Raw genomic sequence first — 20,290 nt, 5'->3', positions numbered from 1 at the left:
GAAAGCTTCTGGTTTCTTAACAAACGTTCTTTTAAACATTTTTTTCATTTCATTATACATTGTTTCCCAGAATGTGTTTGGATTGTTGTTGTTGTTAGCATTAGAATTAGCATTGGCATTTATATCCCGCTTTTTTCTCCAAGCTGCTTAAGGGGGTGTACAAGATAGACCCCCATCTCCTTTTATCCCCACAACAACCCTGTGAGATAGGTTAGGCTGAGGGGCAGCGACTGGCCTCCAGGGTCACCCTGAGATCTTCATTCGCGGCCAAGTGGGGATTTGAAAGCTGTGGCACTGGACACAGAAGAAATCTTGTATTGGTTAAAATAGTTGACCATTGGGACTCAGAAGGGACTAGAGACTTGCCTCGTTCATTTTGAGAAGCAAACGTGGAATCTTGTTATCATTTTCCACTTCATAAAACGCATAATCTTAGGGCTGCTACTTTCTGCGTAAGGCGCTCACCCTCTGTCTGCCATTTTTCTATTCTTTCTTTCTTTCTTTCTTTCTTTCTTTCTTTCTTTCTTTCTTTCTTAGAATACTTTATTTAGAATTCAACAATAACGAAGGAAAAACCCACAGTAGTTGCTACATCAATTCATTACAACGAACCAATTTTAACAATATATAAATAATAATAGAAAAATTACACAACATCACTTTTTAACTGGCTGAAGTTTTCATGTTACACTTTTATCTCTTTATCTCTTTCTTAACATATCAAAAAGAGAAAGACCGAGAAAAGAGACGCAAAAAAGAAAATAGAAGAGGAAGAAGAGGGGGGGGGGAGTGAGGGAAAGGGGGAAAAGGAAAATGGATAAACAAAACAAACACATTTGGCTTCTGATTAGACTCATTGTATTATTATTTCTACAATTTTTTTCACATACAGTTCCAAATTATTGTATTTCTTTGTTTTCGTCAGATATCAAAAAACATATTTGTTGTTTTTTTAAAAGTTTTTTATTAGGATTTTCAACATAGCAGTTTATAAAAATACATCATTCTCATTCCCCCCCATTTTCCCCTCCCACCCCCACAGACTTCCCTCAGCTCCTCCCTCTGGTTTCTCAGCACATATTCTTCTCTGCATATTATAAAATTGTAAAGATCCTTAATGAATCTATCAATATGTTACCAGTAAAAAAATTGTGTATGTTTATTCCAAACCTGCCAAGGAGTCCAGTTCATTTTGTTGTTTCTTTAAGTACAGTGGTACCTCGGGTTAAGTACTTAATTCGTTCTGGAGGTCCGTTCTTAACCTGAAACTGTTCTTAACCTGAAGCACCACTTTAGCTAATGGGGCTTCCTGCTGCTGCCGCACCACTGGGGCACATTTTCTGTTCTCATCCCGAACCAAAGTTCTTAACCTGAAGCACTATTTCTGGGTTAGCGGAATGTGTAACCTGAAGCGTATGTAACCTGAAGCGCCTGTAACCCGAGGTAACACTGTACTTTGTAAAAGGTTCCCATTCTTCTTTATTTGTTGTTTTACAAGGATCATTCTATTTCTGCCAGGAGATATTTGTTATTGTATTGCTGCCATTTTTCTCCCCAGGTGCAAAGAGTGCTCTAGCACCCTGCAGTCGGGAAACTACAAAGCTGGGAGCCATGCCGGCACTTTTGTCTGTACCCGGCACGAGCAACCGACGCCACTCCGGGATTCCTTGTCCTCCGGTGCGAGGGGTTTCCCCAGCGAGGATAAACCTCCCGCTCCTGCCTCTGCTGCACAGAACTACTTGAAGGGACTCGAATCCAAGACGCCGTCCGTGAAAATGAGCAGTGCCGTTAAATCAGCAGCTTCTGAGCCACCTGGGAATTACAAAGGCAGCTCTGCGTCCGCAAGCTCAAGTTCGCATTGGTCAGACCTTACCGGGAACAAACCGGATTCTCTAACCGTCTCCAGCACTTCTCCTTCCCCACCGCGCTGGACACCATCGTCCGCCAAAACACAGGAGGCTCGGGAGAAATTTTTCCAGGCCGGATCCGGGGGCTCGGGACTTCCTCCGAGCAAAACAGAGCCGGTTAAAAACCAAGGCTCTCTTCTGAACCCTCCTCGGGTCTCCGGGAGAGCATCAGGGACCGGTCCGGATGTTGGTGAGAAGGACAGAGCACGGAATGTCCTGATGCAGGCTTTGCCAGGGCTCCAGCCTTCCTCCAACAGGACTAGTGGCTTTGGCAGCGATTCGCCCAGCTCAACGGCATCCAACATGTAAGTGTCCCTCCTTTGGCGCCCCTGAGCAGGCAGCAGGTTCCCATCTCTGTGCTAGAAAAGTCACAACCACCCGTAAATTCTGCAGTCCTTTTGTGCTTGGAGGTATACTGCTCCTCGGATGGAGGTTCTAGTTGCCTACACTGGATAATGGGAGGCTCGACCAGGCAATTCTCTTTCAAGCCCCAACCCCTTCTGTTTTTAACATGCAACTAGAAAAACGCGCTGTGGGTTAAAACACAGAGCCTAGGACTTCCTAATCAGAAGGTCGGTGGTTCAAATCCCCACGATGGGGTGAGCTCCCGTTGCTCGGTCCCTGCTCCTGCCAACCTGTGATTTTGGATCCTGTACACTAGCGAGGCAAATGCGTGCATGTTTTACTGCGGTTGTAGAAATTTTAATTTGAACAAATTTCCAGTCTTCTCTACTTCCCTCATGTTAGGTAAGGTAAAGGGACCCCTAAACATTAGGTCCAGTAGCGGATGACTCTGGGGTGCGGCGCTCATCTTGCTTTATTGGCCGAGGGAGCCGGTGTACAACTTCTGGGTCATGTGGCCAGCATGACTAAGCCGCTTCTGGCGAACCAGAGAAGCACACGGAAACGCCGTTTACCTTCCCGCCAGAGTGGTACCTATTTATCTACTTGCACTTTGACGTGCTTTCGAACTGCTAGGTTGGCAGGAGCAGGGACCGAGCAACGGGAGCTCACCCCGTCGTGGGGATTTGAACCACCAACCTTCTGATTGGCAAGTCCTAGGCTCTGTGGTTTAACCCACAGCGCCACCCGCATCCGTTCCCTCATGTTAAAAAAGAATTAAATAAATCACAGGCTAGGTTTGGAAATTTGGGAGGGAAGTTTCAGCTTTGCAATGTACACACTGGAAATTTTAAGAATGCAAGTTTTTTTTCTCTTTTGCCAATTATTTTTATTGATTTTCCATAATCTTTAACAAATGGTCACCAAATTAATATAAATTCAATTCAAATTTAAAAGCTGACTTCCCACCCACCCCCTCTATTTTCCTCCCTCCACAGCTCCCAATAAAACAACTTTTCCAACTATCATTTCAAAATACATCCATCCCCTTTTCCATACGCATCACCTCCCTACACATCACCAATTTCTGCTATGGCTTTTATACATTGTTATAACCTGTCCTCAAAATAGTTGAGTGGAGTAAATTCTCTTCTATCTATCTATAGTAGCCGTTCATCAATTTCCAAACATTTCCTTCTGATACCTCTTGAGTAACACTTTGCCTGAGAAAAACAGATCTTGCTTCCTCCCAGACAAGTTCTTACCCAATGGGACTTAGTGGGCAGCTAGACTGGTAACTGGGAGTGACCACCGAGACCACATAACACCGGTCCTGAAAGACCTACAATGGCTCCTAGTACGTTTCTGAGCACAATTCAAAGTGTTGGTGCTGACCTTGAAAGCCCTAAATGGCTTTGGCCCAGTAGACCTGAAGGAATGTCTCCACTCCCATCGTTCAGCTAGGACACTGATGTCCAGCTCTGAGAGCCTTCTGGCGGTTCCCTCACTGCGAGAAGTGAGGTTACAAGGAACCAGGCAGAGGGCCTTCTCGGTGGTGGCGCCCGCCCTGTGGAATGCCCTCCTATTAGATGTCAGGGATATAAACAACTATCTAACGTTTACGATACAATACGATCATCTTTATTGTCGTTGTCCCATATAGAACAACGAAATTGAAAAAATCTACATTAGACATTCAAAAACCAACAAGCCTGCTATCCCAGCTTGGTTAAACCCCCTAAAAACTCTGATACCCCATAATTAAATACAATATACTCACACAGAGACTACCTTACACTGTGTTTAAAACCAAAATCGCATTTGGATAAAAACTGTTTAGAAGACATCTGAAAGCAGCCCTGTTTAGTTTTTAATGACTGGTGTTTTAATGTATTTTTAATCTTTTGTTGGAAGCCGCCCAGAGTGCTGGGGAAACCCAGCCAAATGGGCGGGGTATAAATAATAAATTATTATTATTATTATTATTATTATTATTATTATTAGCCCTGGGAGGGGTTGGTGGTCAGCTGGATGTTGTCAGTTGTCCATCCCACTGGCCAAAGGGCTAATCTCCTCCTCTTGCCCATAGCAGCAAGCCATCTACCGCCACCTCTGGCACACAGCATATCGAGACGAAAAGCATCTCGGACTGGAAGCCTTCCAGGCCTGTCAGTGTGCCAGCTGCCACGGAAGATCCACGGAAAGGACCCCGGGCGCTTTCACCCACCCTTGAACATTTGCCCAAGGATCTGGGTGGCAAAGCAGGCGTTGGGGTGGCCCCCCAGAGCAGGCTCAAGGATCAGCCCCCCAGCAGACCTGCAGCTGACTTTGGGCATAAACTGGACGTTAAGGTCTCCAAAGGTAAAAAGTGGCCCTTGCTTTATTTACTCATTGCATCGCATTTTTGTCCGTTTATTTATTCATTTCATGAAATCCATACATCGCCTGAAGTGTTATCTGAAGAAGTGTGCATGCACACAAAAGCTCACACCAATAACAAACTTAGTTGGTCTCTAAGGTGCTACTGGACGGAATTTTTTTATTCTATTCTGCCTGTGCTGGCCGCATGGAGGGTCAATGTTCTGTGCAAAAGGTTTATAGCTTAGGGTTACCAGACATCCCCGGTTCCCGGGGGATAGTCCCCGGATTTGCAAATCTGTCCCCGGACCAATTCCATCCCCGGAATGTCCCCAGATTTGCAAATCTGTCCCCGGCAAATGTGGCAGCGGCAGCCTCAGCAGCCCAGAGCCAGCCTGTTAGCGCAGTTGGCTCTGGTTGGCTTCAGGAGCTGCTCACTGCCATGGTGCCCACCATTTTTCCTGTGCCACGGCAGCGAGCAGCTCCTGAAGCCAGCTAGAACCAACTGCACTACCAGGCTGGCCCCTCCTGGGCAACGGCTGTCTGTCCGTGACGCCTAAGCCTCCCCTGATCTGTCAAAACAAAGGGGGAAGGGGGAAGGAGATTGGGGAAGAAGACTTGGGAGTCATGGGCGGGCGGCACGCCGTTGCCCAGTTTTTTCAAAAAACTGCATTTATGTTTCACAGGGTGCGAAAGAAGGGCTTTGCACCTTTATACAATATGCACGTGTGCTTGAGCCCAGGGTCTTTTATAATAAATAATACATTTTTATTTATACCCCGCCCTTCCCGGTTCAAAAACCGGGCTCAGGGCGGCCAACAACAAGTTTAAAACACTTTAAAACACTTAATTATAAAAGCAGCATAAAATACAGTATAAAAACATGAATAACAATAAAATTCAAAAATCAAAAATCAATTAGATAATCCCCAGGGCTAGCTGGCTGAATTGGTCCTACTTGGGCCAGTGAGGAGGTCAGGGGAGAATTAGCTGTGGGGTCTCAGAGCGGGTGATCGTCATAAACAGGGAGGGGGAAGGAAGAGAAGGGAAATAAAAGATCAGACTGAATTCAAATTAAGGGCCAGGCGGAATAGCTCTGTCTTACAGGCCCAACGGAAGGAGGTTAAATCCTGAAGGGCCCTGGTCTCATGGGACAGAGCATTCCACCAGGTCGGAGCCATCACTGAAAAGGCCCTGGCGCTGGTGGAGGGTAGTCTGACTTCCTTGTGCCCGGGACCTCTAAACTATGGTTATTCATGGACCTCAAAGTCCTCTGCGGGGCAGACCAGGAGAGGCCGTCCCGTAGATACGAGGGCCTCACCATCCCCACTACTGACTCCCTGTTGCTAGTCAGATTCATTGAAAAAAATCTGGTAACCATATTATAGCTGCCTTCTTATAGTCTCATTCGTGGATGAATTCTTTCTCCAGCGGGAGCTGCAAGCGTTGCGGAAGAGAAATCAGAAATGCCAGCAGACTGGAGATCTCTGCTGAAGCCGGTGGCAAACAGGTGAGTAGGGCAGGAGAAGAGGGGATTTCGGTTGGGTGGAGAACATAAGGTTGTGTTTGTGGACACACACAACGGCGGACACACACAACAAAAGTGTGCCATAGGCAATATATGGCAAAACAATTGGTTGAGCAAGCAGGATGGAATATTCCAGCAGTCAGGTTTGGAGCTTCAACGTCCCATGGAATAAATTGTTGAAAATTGAGGAAATGTATGCACGACTTAGTCTGCATAAATTGCATGGGTAAAATTCTGCTTTTATTGGCATGGGAAGTTGGTTGAATGAATGAATTTTATTATTACGGTCACAGACCAGTTCTGGCTCACTTACAATATCAGGAAAATCATGAAACACAACAGGAATGCATTGAATTGCGATTGGGTATAGCAGAGACAATACAGATATAGCGGCAGTTAAAAATATATATTAAATCTTCATCACTAAAATATAACCTAAAATTGTCATTTAAAACCTTAATCAGCTTGTTCCCTAAGTTTTATGGCAGATGCACAGAATTTGGCCACCCTTAGCGTGATCTCTAGATCCTTGTCCAGGAGTTTTAGACACTGAAATTCGGAACCATTTGGAGATTTTTGTATAACAGGAGTGATAAATACCAAGCGTATATCTCCTTAGAAATGGCAGCGTAACAAGACATGAGAGACAATTTCTACCTCCATCAAGCCGCAGGGGCAGACTGGTTCCACGTATGGCTTACCCTCGAATCTACCTACCCTGCAATAAGGCAGATGGCAGCACATGGAAAGTTGGTTTGTATTAGAGCAGGGTTTGCATTATTTGTCTAGCGCAGGATGTAAACAGTTCTGTTAAAGGCCCTTTTAGGGTTGCTGGGTTTAGAGGACTCTGGGCTCCTTCTCTCAATGCTTGCTTCCCTCCTTTTGCAGAGTCCCTGGCCACGCTGACCCCAGAACCGCTCACAAGCCTGCAGATGTTCACAAGGCAGCTGTTGACATAACTCCGAGTCCGCGACAGAAAGACAAAAAGCCAGCTTATTCAACAACCTCCCCGTCGAATCAGGAAACTGGTATGATAGCATTGTAAAGGCAGTAAGTGCAGCAGCAGGGCAGTTTGTATTCAATTCGGCATAGAAACTGTGATTTGAACCGCCTCAGCAAGTATCCAGTCCTCATTGAGGCTGTCAAAAAACCTAAAAATGGGGGGTTTGTCCCTGTAGAAAGCCCAGACCACCCCCCAAAAACGTGTCCCTGGGCACTTTGTGCTAATGCAGATTTAAGGAGAATTTGCTGGATCAGTGGCCCATCTGGTCTGCCATCTTGTTCTCACAGTGGCCAACCCAGTGTCTACAGAAAACCCTCAAGCAGGATTCGAACACAAGAGCCCTTTCTCCTCCCGTGGTATTCTCCTAGCCAGTAGCCACTGATAACAATCTCCTCCATGCATTTGCCTAATCCTCTTTCAAAGCCATCCCAGTTAGTGGCAGGGAGTTCCGCAGGTTAACAGTGCACGGCATGAATAAGCATTTTCTTTCATCTGCAGCAATTTCATATCTCACCAGTCACCTGCTAGACAGAACGCTACACTTAGAAATATTGGACCAGTCAGCCAGCAGCATCTAAGGATGCTTAAATTGACCAGCTCCATATTTTAGACATTCAGATTCATAAAAGTGGGAAGAACTGGTTTGCTGCAGTAGTTTTGGGTGATATCAGTGTGTCCGTAGTGGAGAATTTGTGTGGTCGGGGTCTCAGAGGTAACTCTTGGCAGAATTAAGCAGTGTTGTGCCTGTTTTTCTTCCTTCATGTTTCCCCCCTGGTTTTGGGATAGTTATTTTTAAAGAAAAAACAACAACCCTTGTATTCTTGTCTATTTGTTTTAATTCTGTTGTGCTCTTAACTTTTGGAAATCACCCTGAGAAAGCTTTTGAAGGTTGGCGTTTGAGTTCCTCAAAATATGTAAACCTTAGGTTGGATGGACAAATGGGCAAGATTTTTTAGGAGGTGGGATTTCCACACCGGAAGGTGGCTTGAAAAACTAATTGAGGAAACCGTTTTTCAGGATGTCTTCAAAGGAACCCGTTTCCTGCAGGTCTACCACTTGTGTGCATGAGCGTGCGGCAAAATCCCGGAAATATACCATATTTTTCACTCCAAATGACACACTTTTTTCCTCCTAAAAAGTAAGGGGAAATGTCTGTGCGTCTTATGGAGCGAAGGCTTGGTCCCTGGAGCTGAATTGCCCAGGGGCAAAAAGCAGATTGTGCTTTTATTATTATTATTTTTTAGAAAGAGGGAAGGGGTGTTGAAACAAAGCCGCTGAGCAGCTGATCGGCAAACGATTGGGAGGGAGATAAGGGACTCTAGAGATAAAGGAGGCTGCCTGGGAGGGGGGAGGTAAAAGACCATGGATTCTTCAGGATTTTTGCATTGGGTCACCCCAAATTCACCATCAGATCACATAGCATGCCCATGGCTACAGCCTGAACCCAAAAAATCACACACCCACTGTTTCGTGGGGCCACAATGGCGCAAAAACGTGGTTACAAAGCACGGATCCACACGGAATCTCAGGATTTTTGCATTGGGCTACCCCAAACTCACTGTCAAATCACATATCATGTCTGTGGCCACAGCATGAACCACAAAAATCATACATCCACTGTTTTGTTCAGAATTTTTTGTTTTTGTTTTCCTCCTCTAAAAACTAGGTGCGTCTTATGGTCAGGTGCATCTTATGGAGCGAAAAATACGGTACTTATGGGTTTGCCGCTCATGTATCCCAAAGTTTACATAAGTGGAGGGATACGTAAGCGGAGGTACGACTGTATACATTTTTTCATTGCAGCTTTACCAGCTGATCAGCCACCAAAGAAAAAACTGCTGGTGCCTCCCGCGGATATTTCCAGTGGCTGGAGGTCCCCCAAGCAGCAGTGGGAGGATATTGCCACAACCAAGAAGGCCGAGGGGCTGAGCCCCTCCAGGAAGGCCGTTGCGCCTGGTAGGTTTCTGCTTCCTCGCTGGACTGGCTTGTGTGCCGTGCTAAGCCACAGTTTAGCCTCGCTGTGGAGAACCTCTGACCTGCGGTCCAGGACTCCTTTATATGGCCCTTGGTGTCATAGAATTCTACTCAATATTGATCCAGAATAGATTTCAATGTACAGTGGTGCCCCGCAAGACGAATGCCTCGCAAGACGAAAAACTCGCTAGATGAAAGGGTTTTGCGGTTTTTGAGCTGCTTCGCAAGACGAATTTCCCTATGGGCTTGCTTCACAAGACGAAAACCTTCTTGCAAGTTTGTTTCCTTTTTCTTAACACCGTTAATACAGTTGTGACTTGACTTCGAGGAGCAACTCATAGAACGCGGTGTGGTAGCCTTTTTTGAGGTTTTTGGTGATTTTTGAAGCTTTTCCAAAACTTTTCCGACACTGTGCTTCGCAAGACGAAAAATTCGCTAGACGAAAAAACTCGCGGAACGAATTAATTTCGTCTTGCGAGGCACCACTGTATAGTTAGCAGAGAAACCACTTGAACACGTTGCAGGATTCCCCAAAAATAGTCCAGAGGCAATTTAGGGAAGTTTTTAATGTTTGAAGTTTTATTCTGTTTTTAGTGTTCTGTTGGGAGCCGCCCAGAGTGGCTGGGGAAACCCAGCCAGATGGGCAGGGTATACTTAATAAAATTATTATTATTATATTATTAATATTAGTATTTCATCCAGCAGAGCTTTACTGCTACTAAAGGCAAATGAGCATAATAGTCACAAATCCAATACATTCAGGATTGGCACTGTCCGTAAGAAATCCAGACATAACTTAAACTTACAATAACTTATAATAAGTCTAAACCTTAACACTATATACAGAACACCACACCAGAAGGAAAAAAGAGAAAGTGAAAGCCAGGCTCCTTCTGACCTTTTATAGTCAGCATGACCTTGACAGAAAGACAGGACTAATTTAAGCCAGCTGTACTCAGCTTCTCTGAAGGAATAACCCAAACATCAGGAACCTTCTGCTTGTTTCTTTCACACAGAGAGGCTTCCAGAACCCTCTTGAATTAAGTAGAATAGGAAAGATCTCTACACATCAGATCAATACTTTCTGTACTAAGAAATGTAAACTGACGCTTGGGGCCAGTGGAGTCTTTCTCAGCCTTACCAAGAGACTCCAAAGATCGGACCCTCTGCATGCTAACTGAGATACAGTGGTCTCTTGGTTCTCAAACGCCTTGGTTCTCAAACACCGAAAACCCGGAAGTTACGGTTTTCAAACATTTTTCGGAAGCCGAACGTCTGATGCAGCTGTCAGCTATTGTTTCTGGGGAACCTGCACCAATCAGAAGCTGCACCTTGGTTTTCAAACATTTCGGAAGTCAAACAGGCTTCTGGAACAGATTAAGTTTGGCGCTTTTGTTTTTGCTATTTGTTTTGTGTTTTTGAGGCATTTTCGGTTCCTTTGTTTTTGTGACCGTGTGGAACCCAATTCAGCTACTGATGGATTGATTGTGTGACTGCGGAAATGGATAAAAGTCCACCATCCAAATAACTGCTATCATCAGTGCAGGGAATAATTTTTTTAAAATTCATAATAAAATTCATGGTAAATTGCTGTTTTAGGGGTTGTTTTTAAAAGTCTGGAACGGATTCATCCGCTTTGCATTGCTTTCTATGGGAAAGCGTGCCTTGGTTTTGGAACGGTTTGGTTTTGGAACGGACTTCCGGAATGGATTAAGTTTGAGAACCAAGGCACCATTGTACAGCCCTGCAGTTCTGCATTTCCTTACCTGGTCGCAAGCCCTATCGAACGTGGTGGGGCTTGCTTCTGAGTAGACATGAACTGGGTGGTGCTGCCCGTTCATCTAAGAGGCTTTCCTTTTTCCTCTCTTCCCAGTGAGGCCGTCTCCTCCTAGAGTCCTCCAGAAGTCTCCGACCGGTCAAGCGCTGTCTCCCTCAAAGGTATGGCCAGGAGTGAAGAAAGGCAGTTTTGTGCCGGGATGGGGAGACCTCTAGCCCTCATCTAGGAGCAGCGGGACTCAAAATCCCATCCGCACCTGTAATGGGAATTGGGGTTGCTTGTGCGTAAACTGCAAACTGCTCCAAGCTGGTTGTATAGCTAAACCTTTCCCTGGTTTTACAGCCCTTGCAACGCGACTGTCTCAGTCACTGGCAGAATCCGTCAGTGGGCGTCTTCTAAACTTCCTCCAACATAGAAATTCCTTGACTCCAAGTCTCCTCCTAGATTCTCTGCGCGGAAGCCTTCTGCGCTGCGTGGGCGTGCCAAGCGGAGGTCCTGTGCTCTCTCCGCTGATCTCACTGGAAGAGTCTCGGAGCCTCCCCCCGCAGTACTCTCAGCCTCCCCTTTCTCCCTGGTGTCCCCTGGATTTCCTTCCCCAGAGGAAGCTCTCTCTCTCTCCTTGCTAGTTCCCTCCCCTGCATCATTGGAGAGTCTTACCTCTCCTCTTGCCTCTGATGGCAGTTCCCTGACAGCACCTGCCGGCATGGCCAGCGGTCATGGGTGATGGAGTCTACCAGCAGGTCTTCTGCAGGCATCCCATCTCTGATGTTAGGGGTGAAGAGACTCAGATGTGCTCAAGGCCATTGGTGTGGGCCAATATTCCGTTTCTCTCTCTCTCTCTCTCTCTCTCTCTCTATATATATATATATATAATTAGTTTTTTAACGTATCATTTTCAACAATTATTAAACATACTTATATACCGTATTTTTCGCCCTATAGGACGCACTTTTCCCCCTCCAAAAATGAAGGGGAAATCTGGGTGCGTCCTATGGGGCGAATGCAGGCTTTCGCTGAAGCCTGGAGAGGGAGAGGGGTCAGTGCGCACCGACCCCTCTGTCTCTCCAGGCTTCAGGAGAGCCCCAGCGCCAGCCCCGCAAACTCGGGGGACATCGGGAGAGGCGCAGCGCGCCTTTCCCACTGTCCCCCGACTTGGCTAGAAGGTTAGCGGAGGGCTTTCCCCTCCTCCAGCCCCGCAAGCTCCCAGAGCGATGCCAAAGCTGCCAAAGCCCAAGCTTCCCCAGCCCCATGCCTGGGGGGGGGAGGAATAATTTCCCCCCCTTTATTCCCCCCCAAAATCTAGGTGCGTCCTATGGGCCGGTGCGTCCTATAGGGCGAAAAATACGGTAACTTATGCAACTTTTTTGACTTCCATCAATCACATCTGAAAATTTTCCAATCTTTTCACTGAATTTACATTTCTTACTTTCACTATTACATTTAAATATAATAACTAATCTCCCTCTTCTTTGCAATATTTCATATATTTCTCCTTAGAAAACTTCTTGTAGTCCTAATTTGTTGATTACAGTTGCTCTTCAAATAGTTCGTATATTTCTTCCAATCTTCTGTAAATCTCTGGTCCCGCAGGTTTCGAATCCTTCCTGTCATTTTATCCAATTCTGCGTAGTCCATTAATTTTGTCGGCCATTCTTCTTTCGTCGGTACCGCTTCTCAGCCCGAAGTGCCTCACAGGGACGTTGTGCGGAACAGAAGGTGGCGGACTCTCCTTTACTGGAGGTTTTCAAGCACAGGAGAGGCGGCCAACTGCCAGGGATTCTTGAGCTGTGATTCTTGCAGTGGGGTTGGTCTAGATTTCCTTTGGGGGTCCCTTACAGTTCTGCAATTCTGTGAGGATAATGTGGAGGAAGAAAACCGGATGATTGTGCTCTGAGGTCATTCCTTAACGGTAAGGGTTATATTGTCGTATGACGTGCCTGATAAAGTACGGCTGGTTTTTTTCCCATTTCAGCGCCACCCAGACTATATCCCTGAGGAGGAAATCCAGAAGGAAGTCCGGCAGATCGAGAAGGATTTGGACAAGCTGGAGCTCAAAGGGGTGGAGATGGAGAAGCAGCTGAGGAACTGCGAGGGAGGTGAGGCGGGTACAGGTGTCTTCGGGGCAGAGAAGCGACTGCGGTCCCCCCTGCATGATTAGTTACTCTTACTATGGGGTACAGTGGTACCTTGGTTGTGAGTCGAGGAACCGCCACCCGCATAGGATTATAATAAGACAGAAAGAGACATTATTTTTGGTTAATGGGCAAAATAAGGCCACAACTCTATTGGTTACAGCATGTGAGTAGTATTGGCTTAGGCATTGGATGAAACAGCAATACAAGACTCCACGGGAGTCATATCAGGGTTGACAACCAATGGGAGGAGCTTGTTGATGCAAATACAACTGGAAGCTCCCCCATGACGTCACCGGGGGTCGTGCCATGGCCCTAGCCACCCGCAAGGCTTCGGACAGGATCCACGACCGCCGGATTCCTTTAACGGAATACCCAAAAGAGGAGGGGTAGATGATGGCTCATACCCGATCCTCCAGCACAGTACACCTATTCCAATGCCTAACCGCCAATGCCAGAAAGTTGTGACGAGTTGCTACGAGGTAGGCAAAGAAACCGAGAGGCTGTTGCCAGTTTGCCAAATGGATAAAAAAGTCCGACCATGTCCCTTGGGCAACCAAGGCAACCAACCGAAGTCCATAGCAAGGTTAATACGCAGAGGAAACTGACCTAAAGGGAGGGAGGGAAGGAGATCCGATGCAAGCAGGAACAGACTGGGGACAGAGCGCTGCCACGGCTGCTTAAATGCAGCTAACCCCGCCCACCAGCCAGCCCTATTGGCCGGCTGAAGGGCTTGGTCGCGGCAGTGGAGCAAATCAGGAGCAGGGAGCCTGTACAATGCTGTACAATGTTTATTGCTTTCATTTTATGGATCAGTGGTCTCATTTGATAGCAAAATTCATGTTCAGTGGCTGTTTTAGGGGTTGTTTTTAAAAGTCTGGAACGGATTAATCCATTTTGCATTACTCTCCATGGGAAAGCGTGCCTTGGTTTGGGAACGCTTTGGTTTTGGAACGGACTTGCGGAACGGATTAAATTGGATAACCAAGGCACCACTGTATATGAAATGTTGAAGCTTTTCCTTCGGGACGCTGCCCATGGTTTGTTTGGCGGGGTCCGAGATGTCCCCCTTTCAAGCCCCAATTGGCTTAGTTCTAAGATTTCTATATTCCCGGAAGTCAGGGTTTATCAAACCTCTGGCAGCCTCCGAAGCAAAGAGCTCAGAGGTTTCTTTGGTCTTGCGTCTGCAGATGAGAGCGAGGATGCCCTGATGGTGGAATGGTTCAAGCTGATCCACGAGAAGCAGCTGCTGCTGCGGCGGGAGTCTGAGCTGATGCACAAGTAAGTGAAACCGGAGAATTGCAGAATCGTGGAGGGGCACCCAGGGGTCTGTCAGGAGTTCAGACTACACTCAAGTAGGACCCTGGCATGTTCCCTCCCTCCTGGTCTTTCATTCAGGAGCTTCATAAGCTTTCTTCTGCACGAACATCACAGCGACCGATGTCGACAGACACTGGCACACTTAGGGATCTGCAGAGTTTGTGCATCATGCGCGTGACAGACCTCAGCAACTCAGCATTTGGGCTAATCTACTTTATTTACACACGGAGCACTGCAACATGGCTCCCTCTCTCTCTAGCATCAGACAGCAAAGAGAAAATGAACAAAGGACAATAGTCCCACTTCACGGAACACAGCAACACAAACATCCTGTCTCCATCACTTCCCACTCTGTGGAGTCAAAATATACACCGTCATGTGATAGACAACAATCCCATGACTGCAATCATGGAGCAGGAATTCTAACAGGCTCATCCAGTCCAGCCCCCTGCAAAACAGGATCGCAGCTAAGGTCTGGAAAAGTTTGCCCATTTCTCAGCAGGGGCGGGGTATGTGTGTGTGTGATGGGAAAGTGGCTGCAGAGATGGTATTCGGCCTGTCAGCTGATATCCTCCCCTCTGCTGGATTTTTCAAATCCGGCAGATTATTGATGTGTTTATAACTGTATTCACATACTGCTCTTTACTAAAAAAAAAAATGAAAACAGGAAGGACTAGAGTGGCTTAGAACAATTACACATTAAAAACCATGGAATGGAAAGGACAAAAAGAAGTTTAAAGAGCCATTGTGCTGTTAGTGGCTTAAGTGTTGGGCTAGGACCAGGAAGAGACCAGGGTTCAAATCCTCCCATCAGTCATGGAGGGACTCACTTTGGGGGGCAGTCTCTGCCTCTCAGCCTAACCCACCTCACAGAGTTGCTGTGAGGATAAAATGAGGAGGGGGAGAACTTGAGGGGGAGGGGGATGCTAGGTGACGCAGATAGGGTGCAAGAGAGAGTCAAAATGGGAAGGTGGAAAATAGTCATACCATGGGCAAAAACTCCTGATTGTGGCCAAGTTGTTTTGATGCTTTGTATCATTTCTCGCTATACTTCCTCCCCCTCCTTTCTTTGGAAACCGACAGGATGAACCAACAGAAGCTGGAGGAAAAGCAGTGGGACATCGAGAGCGAGCTAAGGAGCCTCATGAGCAAATCTGGTGGGTCCTCCGCCTTTCTCTAGAGACTCTTTTTTAAGAAAATGTTTCCCCCTCCCCTTTCTCTTTGCTCTGATCCAGTGCAGGTGACTCGCGTCTTGTGCTGCTTTCACTTTGTGCAGGTGAAAAATACATACCGGTACATACAGACATACATACATACATACATCTGGATCCACACGTCCTTCCACAGTGGAGACATAGGTTTCCGTACGGGAGTTGATCACGGTGCGGGTTTGCCAAATGTGCCTTCCTCTTAGCACGTTTCTCCCTTGCGTTCTGAGTTCGAGTGTCTTCAAAGCCCACAAGACCTTTGGTAAAGGCTGTTCTCAAACTGGAGTACTCGCAGGCCAGTTTTTCCCAACTGTCGATATTTATTCTACATTTTTTTAGATTTGCCTTGAGACAGTCCTTAAACCTCTTTTATTATTTATTACAACTAATTTATTAACCTCCTTCTAAAGCACCACCTCAAGGCAATTTACACATAAAGTAAAAAAAAAAGAAAAGTTCCAAACACAGCAGCAGCAAATGCATTTAAAGCATGACTGGAACTCTAACAAGCGGACACTCATGGTAGAGATCTACTGGGTGAATAAGGGGCAAGACTATCTGCGGCTTCCTCTGCACTCCCATGTCTTCCTCCATTCCTTCCCTGCTTCATCTCATTCTGTTCCTTTCGCCAATCCTCCGCTGGAAGGCACATTCGTCCTTTCAGTTTTCTTTTCCATTCTCCTGCCGTCACTGTCGCCACTCGAATCCAGGACACGGGGTTGGACTTTCACATGCCTTCCCAGTGTGGTGTAGTGGTTAAGAGCGGTAGACTCGTAATCTGGTGAACCGGGTTCGCTTCCCCGCTCCTCCACATGCAGCTGCTGGGTGACCTTGGGCCAGTCACACTTCTCTGAAGTCTCTCAGCCCCACTCACCTCACAGAGTGTTTGTTGTGGGGGAAGAAGGAAAAGGAGATTGTGAGCCGCCTTGAGACTCCTTCGGGATATCAAATCCAAACTCCTCCTCCTCCTCTTCTTCTTCTTCTTCTTGGCAAGCCCTGCCAGCCACCTCCCCACTACCACTGCCACTGCCCCACTCACAGCTGTGTGGATGTTTCGCGAGCCAATTAATGGTTATGGCCTGTTCCATTTTCCCTTCCCCTTGTTGCTCAGAGTTCTCGAAGACGCCCAGGGAGAAGGCCCGCGAGGAGGAGCTGCTGGCGTTGTACGTGGCCACAGTCAACGACCGGAATAAAATCGTGGAAGACCTGGATGAAGACCGACTCAGGTGCGCAAAGGCCTTTCAGGCAGGGGGTGGGGGAGAAGGCTGTGGCTGTGCATTGCCTTCACTCTGTTGCCTATCCCTCACCATCCTGGAGAAAAAGGACAAGTGAGGTACTGTAGGGTTATGTCCTGGACCCGTTGTTGTTCAACTGTCAGACTTCAGGGAATCGGCTTTCTCCCTGCCCGCTGCCCACCCAGCAGCAGATAAGCAGAACAAAGGAAAAGGAGTCTTCTAACCAGTTAGAACCTTTAATGATCATAGTGAGAGAACAAAGGACCCATCTCCTAGAATGGCGGTGCTCCCAATTAAGGGTACACCCCCTTTATCTACGTCACTCCTACGTCTTGTAATCTGAGTTTGTCCCCTCTGCTTTCTGTTCTGCCACTGACCTTGGGGAGAGCGGATGAATGCTTTCCAGAGACAGTGAATCTGTTAACTCTCTATCTCCCAGTGTCCCTTCTCCTAGCTGTTCCCCATCCAGTATTTCCCAGCTTCTGCCTTCTGAACTACTTGTACCCCGCCCATCTGGCTGGGTTTCCCCAGCCACTCTGGGAGGCTTCCAACAGAATATTAAAATACAGTAGTCTATTAAACACTAAAAGCTTCCCTAAACAGGGCTGCCTTCAGATGTCTTCTAAAAGTCTGGTAGTTGTTGTTCTCTTTGACATCTGGTGGGAGGGCGTTCCACAGGGGGAGCGCCACCACCGAGAAGGCCCTCTGCTTGGTTCCCTGTAACTTGGCTTCTCACAGGGAGGGAACCCCCAGAAGGCCCTTGGCGCTGGACCTCAGTGTCCGGGCAGAACGATGGGGGTGGAGATGTTCCTTCAGGTCTACTTGGCCGAGGCTGTTTAGGGCTTTAAAGGTCAACACCAACACTTTGAATTGTGCTCGGAAACGTACTGGGAGCCAATGTAGGTCTTTCAGGACTGGTGTTATATGGTCTCGGCGGCTGCTCCCAGTCTAGCTGCCGCATTCTGGATTAGTTGTAGAAGAAGACCCCTGGAGGGGCACTTCCAGTCAGTGAAGGCAGACCTGAGCTAGATATGGCCCCAGGGCTCAGTGCAAGGCATCTTGCAGTCCTAAGAAAGATGCCTCCCCACATGTAAGAAGGAAGGATCTGAACTTGGGACCTTTGCCATGCGAAGGTGATGCTCTGCTGCTGAACTCGGACCCCTCCCATCCTCTCCAGTCTTGCCGCTTCAGGGCTCTGTCGGTTCCTCCCTTCCCTGTGTAGGAGTGGAACAGGCTGCAAAGTTGGGCTGCCTGCCTCTTCTTTCCGTTTTTGCCTCCCTGTTCCTGATTTTCCTGTTTCTCAAGAGGAAGCCCCTTCAGGAAAAGGAGGCAGGACTTCTTAATAGAGGGCCCTGCGTTGAGGAAGCCCTCTTTGGCCTCAGCGTTTTCTGAGAACGGCCAACAAGCTCCCACGGTGGGTCTTTACTGGCTCCTTCTGCCAATCGAGGTTCATAGGGTCCGGCTCCTTGGCAAGCCTTTTGGAGTAATTAGGAACCGTCTTCGTTTCTGGCTGCTGTTTCCTTGTCGGTCCAGGTCTTTTCGCTCCAAGCTCTGAAAGGATTCGCTGACTAGGCAGGTAGGGAAGAGGCTACGTTGCCAGCCTGGTATTTCTCTCCCCTGCTGCCCCCCCAACCCCCCCCAAAACTTTTTGTGAATCAAATCAAAACTTTGCTGAGTTAAACCGAAGGGCTTGCTTCAGTTGAAAAAGACTTGCAAATGAGTGTCAGGGAGGAGGCGAGGGTCCCTGCTGGGTCTCTGCTTGAGTCTCTGCTCGCCTCTTTGGACGAATGAGCAGAACAGGAACTCCTGCAGGATGACAACGGGCAGCCTCCTCTGGGAAACAAATCATTGTGTGCCTCCGATAGAAGAATGATCTGATGATTTGCACCACAGAGACATGGCAGAATTAGCCAGTCCCGGCAACAGTTGATTGGAAAGGGGCACAGTTGCTGTAGGGAATCATGCAGAGAGGCGGTAGGCAACCTCCTTGACTTTTCTTTGCCTCCCCCTCGATTAGTTTTTTGAGGAGATTGCTTCCTTGATAGAAACAGGGGAGAGGGAAGGAGCTGGAATGGTAGAATGCGCCCTGCTCCTTTGAAAGGTAGGGTCTGGCTTGGCTGAGATGAGCCAAGGGTCATTCCTGACCTTTAAGAAGCCAAGAGTCCTCATCTACCTAAGTTGCATAGTTCAGTGCGCTGTTCTCCATAGCGTTCCAGCGGCTGAAACATCTGGAGTGCATTCTCCCCCCCCTTCAACTGTCTGTCTTTCCTTCCTCAGGGAAATTGAAGAAGATGAAGTGATAGCGGCCATGATCCAGAAGCTTGGTAAGCCTGATCTTTTTTTGGGGGGGAAAGCCTTGTCCTTGGATAAGACCAGATGTGCTGGGTCAGATCTGGACCACATTCACAACACACATTTAAAGCAATATCAATCAGTCATTTTATCTGCATGCTGCCTTTCCAGAGTTCAAACCAAGCTCAAGGCGCAGCTTACAACATATATACAGTGGTACCTCGGGTTAAGTACTTAATTCGTTCTGGAGGTCCGTTCTTAACCTGAAACTGTTCTTAACCTGAAGCACCACTTTAGCTAATGGAGCCTCCTGCTGCTGCTGCGCCGCCAGAGCACGATTTCTGTTCTCATCCTGAAGCAAAGTTCTTAACCTGAAGCACTATTTCTGGGTTAGCGGAGTCTGTAACCTGAAGCGTATGTAACCTGAAGCGTATGTAACCCGAGGCACCACTGTATATATAGTATCACATAACTACACACAGAGCAAAAGTAGTCATCACCAATAAACAAAGCATCAAAAGTTACACAGCCTGCTTAAACGATCTCCACATAAATCTTGAGATCCAAAAGAATGATGCAAAAACTTCCTGCAACAACTTCCCCGAAGTTGGAACAGTGGACGGACAGTGGACGCTCAGGTTGCGAACGTGATCCATGCAGGAGGCACGTTCGCAACCTGCAGCGCCGCGTCTGCGCACTTGCGATTTGACACTTCTGTGCGGCTTGCGATTTGACACTTCTGTGCATGCGCAAAGCGCGATTTAGCACTTCTGCGGATGCGCGATCACCAAAACCCGGAAGCAACCCGTTCCGATACTTCCGGGTTTCGGCGTTTCCGTAACCCAAAAACGTGCAACCTGAAGCGTCTGTAACCCGAGGTATGACTGTAATCTGTTTGGCAGCCTCAGCTTTTGCAGCTGGAGTCAGTCTAGGAGGAAACAAGACCAATAGAAGCCCAGATAGTGTTCTCCATGTGGTGGTGTTGGACTCCAACTCCCATCAGCCCCCAGCCAGGGATGATGGGAGTTGTAGCATAGATAACAACCTCCCATAGATAACAACCTTCCTGGTCTGAGGAGTCAGGTGATCTTGGGAAAACTGTCCTGAGCCCCTTCCTGCATTTACACTCCGTAATCTATCACACCTCTTGATCGCAACCGCAATCTTGTTCAGTTATGCAAAGGTGCGTACAGTGGTACTTTGGGTTCAGAACT

General features: G+C 47.4%; 1 protein-coding gene across 2 annotated transcripts in view; it reads left to right on the top strand.

The window, feature by feature from the left end:
- Positions 1–20,290, top strand: part of MICALL2 (MICAL like 2) — a 49,004-nt gene that overhangs the window by 28,351 nt on the left and 363 nt on the right. Inside the window, exons 6-16 of one of the 2 annotated variants that reach the window (XM_082199710.1) lie at positions 1,559–2,212; positions 4,342–4,610; positions 6,039–6,117; positions 7,024–7,163; positions 8,942–9,094; positions 10,986–11,050; positions 12,862–12,985; positions 14,212–14,302; positions 15,425–15,498; positions 16,661–16,775; positions 19,062–19,108. In XM_082199710.1, the coding sequence (XP_082055836.1) occupies positions 1,559–2,212; positions 4,342–4,610; positions 6,039–6,117; positions 7,024–7,163; positions 8,942–9,094; positions 10,986–11,050; positions 12,862–12,985; positions 14,212–14,302; positions 15,425–15,498; positions 16,661–16,775; positions 19,062–19,108 (1,811 nt within the window). Of the gene's footprint in view, positions 1–1,558; positions 2,213–4,338; positions 4,611–6,038; positions 6,118–7,023; positions 7,164–8,941; positions 9,095–10,985; positions 11,051–12,861; positions 12,986–14,211; positions 14,303–15,424; positions 15,499–16,660; positions 16,776–19,061; positions 19,109–20,290 lie in introns of both variants that reach the window. The other variant, XM_082199709.1, reaches the window with a different exon arrangement.

Source organism: Podarcis vaucheri, assembly GCF_965113315.1.
Source record: "Podarcis vaucheri genome assembly, chromosome: 14".
Taxonomy (NCBI): Eukaryota; Metazoa; Chordata; class Lepidosauria; order Squamata; family Lacertidae; genus Podarcis; species Podarcis vaucheri.
The sequence above is the reverse complement of the archived record's forward strand: the minus strand, read 5'-3'. Positions and strand labels throughout refer to the sequence as shown.